Source organism: Erigeron canadensis, chromosome 5 (genome assembly GCF_010389155.1).
Source record: "Erigeron canadensis isolate Cc75 chromosome 5, C_canadensis_v1, whole genome shotgun sequence".
NCBI lineage: Eukaryota > Viridiplantae > Streptophyta > Magnoliopsida > Asterales > Asteraceae > Erigeron > Erigeron canadensis.
This window is the reverse complement of record NC_057765.1, coordinates 36,590,994-36,598,334: the sequence shown is the minus strand read 5'-3', so window position 1 is coordinate 36,598,334 and position 7,341 is coordinate 36,590,994. Positions and strand designations below refer to the sequence as shown.

The 7,341-nt window shown below is 37.4% G+C and overlaps 1 protein-coding gene across 1 annotated transcript; it reads left to right on the top strand.

Annotated features, from left to right (window-relative positions):
- Positions 1-449: 449 nt before the first annotated feature.
- LOC122598804 (F-box protein At2g02240-like) lies at positions 450-1,574 on the top strand. Its single transcript, XM_043771290.1, has 2 exons — positions 450-589; positions 984-1,574. Exons 1-2 carry the CDS (start codon positions 483-485, stop codon positions 1,465-1,467), a joined length of 591 nt encoding a protein of 196 aa, XP_043627225.1. The 5' UTR covers positions 450-482; the 3' UTR covers positions 1,468-1,574.
- The last annotated feature ends 5,767 nt before the right edge of the window (positions 1,575-7,341 follow it).

Sequence of the window (7,341 nt, the reverse complement as noted above, 5' to 3'; positions counted from 1 at the left end):
TGGTTAACAAATTAAGTCCGACCAATCTGGTTATTATTTTGGTATATAGGGGGGAGAAGGTCACGTCTCAGATGATGAGAAACAGGTGGATATTCAACCATCCTTATCATATCCAGATCACAACTCGTATCGGGAACAAAAATTGCCAAATGATTATCAAGAAATAATTAAGCTGTCAAAGGATATAGTGGAATGGAAAACCAAGGAAGAGCTCTACTCCATTTTTTGCAAAGGATTCCTAATCAACCATGGTTCTTTTTTCGAAAAGCTATTCAATAATGGAGAGCAGGTAAAGTAACTAATATATACAATAATATTGTTGTGGTGGTGGTGGCCGGGCCTATGAGCTTCTAATAATGGAGAGCAGGTAAATTGAAGCCATATATATGATACTTCTAAACAATTTGTACTTACATATATCTACATAATTAATTGATTGACAGTGGTTTTTTCTCGATAAAAATAATGGGAAGAAGTGTCTAATGTTATCGGCAAGGGCGGCTTTTAAAGTGAATAAGATCAAGAAATCAAGTTTTTTGGTTTTTCCCAAAGTCGTTTTTGAGGATGGAACAACGTCTTGTATTATCAGGTTCTTTTTATGCCTTTCCACCATATTTCTTGTTGAATGATCTACTCTTTTTTTTTTTCTTTCTTCCACATACGTTTCTGCTAAGATAATGTACACATTTCTGCTGGTCTTGTCTAGTTAACAAGAACTACCACGTAGCGGTTTTCAACCCTGGATTTTCATGAGAAAAATATCTATAATTCATGAGTTTTTCTAATGGTTAATTTGAATGCCAAAACTACAATTCAAGCAATTGATCAATGTATACATTTGAGATAAACAATGTACAGAAGAATAACAATATATACACCAGATGACAACAAACATTCACACTTCATAAATCCTTTTTCAATTATTATCTTTTCCGATTCGAGCATTTTTATCACATACAAGTTGATTTTCTGAGTTGTTACAGTAACAGATTTAATGAACTCCTCTGGGTCGACGAAATTGATGGAGCTCTATTGCAATGTGAAACAAAACGCCAACTATTATCACTTCAAACCAAGTATGCATGTTACCTTGTCTACCAAATAAATGACAACTACGAATCAAATTTTCAGAGGCCGGTGTCAGTGAGAGATAGATATGTGGGTTCTAAAGATTGGGATAAGAGTGAGTATTGGCATATCTATTTAGTTCGTCCACAAACACCAGTCATAAGACCGAAGGTTGGTGAAAACACCCACAACCCATTGAGTAGACCCAAAATAAAAGGCCTTCCACAACAGAGGAGCGACAGCTGGATGGAAGTACAAGTATATGAATTTCAGACTACTGATACTACGGAGGGAGTTATTCCGAGTCTCGAAGTGCAACTGAAACTTTGTGTTGACAGCCTTGGGAGTCTTCATCTTCATATTCTCGGAGTTGAGTTTAGACCCATATCTATATACTAACTTAAACAGGATCTTGAAACATATGGACCCTCCGGGGCCTACTTTTTTTCCGCCTATACCATTGTATGTATAAATTTAATTTTTTATTTAATGAGTCATAAATTTTTTGTGTGAATGTCACATATGTATATTTTGGTAAATATAATCTGAATTCCATCAGACCCAAAGGCCAAATGCCAAGACTCAAATGTTTTGTTGAAGTAGATAAATAAAAATGCATCGTAAGTTTGTAACAGAGCACATGCTACTTTGTAATCACCTATGTAGACAAGAGGAAAAGAACATGAAAACATGTAAATCTGGTACAAATTTCAAGTTCATTCAGGCCTGGTTCATTGTTGGGCGTTCTTCATAATCTCTCTTCAGACATTTATATGCTATTGCTGCAAACATCTTCAATGAATCTGGATCTATTTGCTCCTCTAAATGATCAAATAATATTTCTGTAAATAAGTCTAATCCAAAACATGTGGGAATCCTACAAGGGGCTAACACTCATCATTGTAATGCACAAACTCCCACACAAGACTTCAATGAACATCACACCAAAACATTGGATTCCCTTTTGTCAAAATTTCCACGGTACCCACTTCTATGGTACACGAGAAATGTGTATTGTTGGTTAGCATTATGACCTATTATTGAGGGACCATATATATAGTCTGAAATATTTGCTTTCCAGTTTTCATCTTATAATGTTGGAGTCTGAAATAATCAACGAGCAGCCCCAACACATAACATGAGGCGTCGTATCCAAGTGAGATCAGTGCTACTTAAGTACAAGTTGAAACTTTTTTTGGCTAATATAAAATAATATAGTTATGAGCTTGTAACCATATATTGACACTTTTAGCTTACTTAACTTGATGTTGAGCTTAAAAACATCATACTTAACAGCTTAATTTTACTGAAAAATTAATCGTTTATAAATCAAAGGAAGGTTTAACTTGCCAAACTAATACAATCTTTCCATTTAGACATGTTATCAAACACTTGTGCATAGGTTCATTTACTAGTAATATAATTCTTCCTTATTAAATTTAACCCGATCAACTATTAGGGTTAACCATATTAAATCCTTGGTATGGTCACAACATCTCAAAATCAATAGAAATAACATAACTTGTTGCTATTTACTAAAAGACATGAAGACAGAAAAGGATTTATACCTCCTGTGGATTTTTTCAAGGCTATATTAGGCACCAAATTAAGGTTTAAACTCACTTCTTGATCCCTTTGCTACTAAATTTCGTCTATGGCAAAACATCCACCAAAAGCTCATAATCTCCTTCCCAAAACGCACGATCTAAGCATTTTACAACCCCATCGTTGGTGACTCAGCTATTGATGGAATTCACAGGCCCTCACTCACACACAAGACACACTCAAATATGTATGTATGAAGTAATATAAAAGAGATTGACGAAAGAGATGGCTAAATATTCACTGTATTCAATAATATGAAAAAGGGTACAAAATACATGAAATAGATATGGCTTTATATAGCCTTACTAGATACAAACGTGGAGTATTAAGATAACAAAATAAACTAAACTTAATCCTAAAGAAAAGGCTACGTGACCTTCCTAATAACCAGGAAGATTAACCCGATACCTTTGACTCATTGAACTCTAATTAAACATGTGAGACAAAAGGAATAAATAAGTAAATTACAATCTAAACTGATTCACAACTCAGCCCATCACCCGTTCACTTGCAGATCTTCTGACCCGACCCACTTAACAAATGAACAAAACCTGATTAATTCCACATTTCACCCCCTTAATCGGTGTTTGTTTCACGCCATTCGCCACAGCATTACATCACCTGATCTTGTTGAACCATCTTAACCCTTAATGAACACCCGACTTTTACCTCGGTTATGTTCAAGTCATCTTGGTTCAAACCGAATCACTTCACCACGCCTGCAACATGTAACATGGCTTCACGTTGGAACCGTTCATTAACATCTTGACTTCACGGACGACCTGTTCCCCAGTCACATCCAAAGCCATACGATTTGAACTCCAACACCATAATGTTACACCGCGTTTTTTTTTTTTTAATCTACCTTTTCTGATCGTCTTTGTTCAAGAGGCCACTCCACCGACAAGGAAAACAAAGCCACCTGCTCATAACGCCTTCTTTCACCTTGCCAAACGAGACGAATCCAAAACAACCTGCTTTGACGAATACATTCTGCTCGTTTTTCACGCACATACGCAGGTGTCCTCTTCTCACGAACAACCCGATCAAGGACTCCAAAACACAGTAGCACCCCTGCTAAAAACTGTTCTGAAACAGCCCCATTTCTTCTCTTTCAATCACGACTTACAGCCCACAAAACACACCGGTGTTCACCCGTCATCCTAACCGGTACTTCACCCACGACAACGCCTGACAAAACACCCTCCTGGTTTCCTTTTACTGCTGTAAAACAGTCGCAAAACAGCCAACAAACAGCTCCAAAACAGCCCCTGAACAGCCTACTTTGTTCATCACAGTCACCTATGTTATCTTGGACATTACTGTAAACAATATGAGAAAAGGATTGTTTGTATTCTGTGATGATTTTTCCATTACAATTGAGATGCAATTTATACATGAATTAGAAAGCTAAATATGGAAACAATTTAAATACATTTGACTGTCCCTTTGCTGTTTCTTTGCTGGTGATGAGTCTGCCATAATCTTTTCCTTGTTGCTGCAGAATCATGTAAGTAGGGAAATGATGACACTGATCTGATCCCATTCTTGTTAACACTCCCCCTCAAGTTGAATTGTGGGATTCCCAAAATTCAACTTGCTGAGACAGTTGTAGAACACATTTGTTCCCACTGCTTTTGTTAGGACATCAGCCAGCTGATCTGAGGATCTGACAAACGGTAGCTCAATAACTCCTGCTTCTAGCTTCTCCTTGATGAAAGGTCTATCGACCTCTACATGTTTTGTCCTGTCATGTTGTACCGGATTTTCTGAGATCTGGATGCCAGCCTCATTGTCACACATGATCTGAGTACTTTTCCTTGGAGGAAATCCTATCTCAGTGATAAGTCTTTTTATCCATAGCGCTTCTGCTATTCCTTTTGATATGCCTCTGAATTTAGCTTGAGCACTTGACAATGATACAACTTTTTGCTTCTTACTTCTCCAGGTGACAAGATTACCTCCTGACTAATGAAAATAACCGGATGTTGATCGTCTGTTTCCTTTATCTCCAGCCCAGTCAGCATCTGTATATATCTGAATATTCAGTGTCCATTTGAACTGTACAGAACTCCATGGCCACTGGTTCCTTTGAGATACCTGATGATCCTTGAGACTGCATTCATGTGAGAAACTTGTGGTAGGTGCATAAATTGACTCACTACTCCAACGGCACATGCAATATCTGGACGAGTGTGTGACAGATATATTAGTTTTCCTACCAATCGCTGATACCTATTTTTATCTGCCAGCTCAGCTTCTTCTTCGATAAACAGCTTCTGGTTCATGATCATTGGTGTATTGGCTGGTTTGGAATCAATCATCCCTACTTCTGTTAAGAGGTCTAATATGTACTTTTTCTGACATATAAATATTCCCTTTGCTGATCTAAGCACTTTAATTCCAAGGAAATATTTGAGATTTCCCAGATCTTTCATTTCAAATTCTGTGAACAACTCTTCTTTTAACCTTTTCATTTCTTCTTCATCATTTCCAGTAATAACCATATCATCGACATAGATGATCAAACAAGTTACACGAGTGCCTCTAGTTTTAAGGAACAATGTGAGATCTGAGTTACTCTGTTTATATCCATTCTTCTTCATTGCAAGAGTAAATCTACCAAACCAAGCTCTGGGAGACTGTTTAAGTCCATACAGTGATTTTTTCAATCGACATGTTTCTCCAGGCTTAAACTATGCTGAGAAACCATGTGGAGCGTCCATGTATACTTCTTCTTTTAGTTCTCCATGCAGGAAAGCATTTTTAACATCAAACTGATGAAGAGGCCATCCTTGATTAGCTGCAATTGAAAGAAGTACTCTTATAGTGTCCATTTTTGCAACTGGAGAGAAGGTTTCTGAATAATCGATCCCATATGTTTGAGTGTATCCTTTTGCAACTAACCGAGCATTATATCGTTCAATTGCTCCATCTTGTTTGTATTTCATTGTAAAGATCCACCGACAACCTACTGTTGATTTTCCTTTTGGCAGAGCACACTGATCCCATGTCTCATTCTTCTCTAATGATTTCATTTCTTCAGCCATAGCATTCCTCCATTTCTTCGATTTTAACGCTTGTTCGACGCTTGAGGGAATTTCTTCTGCATAGAGGCTCGCGGTGAATGCTCTTGCATTATCAGACAGATTTCCCTCTGCTATGTTCGCCATTGGGTACTTGGTTCCCCTCGTGTTTTTTTCTGGAGAATATCATTTTGCTGGAACTCCCCTGTTTGCTCTTGCTGGAAGAACATATTTTGGCACTCCTTCATTTTCCTGCACACTATCAGAAGGGAAATCTTGGATATCCAAGTTCTCAAATTGAGAATTTTCATCAACTGAGTTCTCAGATTGGGAAGAGTTAAATTAAGGAGAGCTAGGAGAATTAGATTGAGAAGAGCTATTTACCTCAGATATCATAGTAAGAGCAGGACTTTCTGGGGTGGCACTGATATCTGGATTCTCAAGAGATGTAGTACTGTGATTTTGGAGCTCAGTACTTATGGTAGTACCATAACTCAGCCAACTTAGTGGGTCACTTTGTTTCCCCTCCTGACCACTATGTTGGGGTGAGTAGTAGTACTTTGTTTCCAAAAAATCACAATTCATTGTGGTGAACATGCGATGTGTCTGTGGATTGTAACATCTGTATCCTTTTTTATTTACCCCATATCCCACAAAGACACATTTTTCAGCACAAGGATCAAGTTTATCCCTGTATGACTTGGGAATGTGAACAAAAACAGTACATCCAAAAACTTTGGGTTCGAGAGAGAGAGGTTGCGGAATTGTGGTATGTTCAGACAGGGTATCTAATGGTTTTTTCATTTTTAAGATTTTGGTTGGAAGACGATTGATTAGATAAGTGGCAGTGGCTACAGCTTCTGACCAAAAAGATCTGGGTGTATGGGACTCAATTATGAGTGCTCTTGTTATTTCTAAAAGGAACCGGTTTTTTCGTTCAGCAACACCATTTTGTTCTGGGGTATGAGGGCAAGTAGTTTGATGTACTATTCCTTTGGATTGAAAGAAAGTTTTCATTTGTGAATTCACATATTCCCCTCCATTATCGGATCAAAACATTTGGATAGATTTTTGAAATTGATTCTGAATCATGACATAAAAATTGATGAATCTATCATAAACTTCATCCTTACTTTTTAGAAAATAAATCCAAGTCATGCGGATACAATCATCAACAAATATTATATAATACCGAAAGTTTTGACCCCCGATTACAGGGGCAGGACCCCACACATCAGAGTGAACCAAAGAAAAAGGATTTTTGACCCTTGTATTTTTGGGTTTAAACGGTTGTCTATGGCTTTTGGCTAAAATGCACGTTTCACAAGTACTTTTATTTAATGGAAACAAATCGGGAAACAAAGTATGTAAATAACTAACTGACGGATGTCCAAGTCTTCTGTGCCATAACCATGTTTCTCTTTCAGTAGTTCCATGAGCTAGCATCACAGTACCATTTTGATTCACCTCATCAACATAATATAATCCATTTCTTTCAGTGCCACGCCCAATGATCCGTCCCGTCCTGATATCCTGTAAGAGACAAAAAGTCGGATGCATTAAAACAGAACAATTGAGTTCTTTTGTCACATGGCTAATGGACAACAGTTTGTGTGATAATGAAGGAACATGAAGACAATTA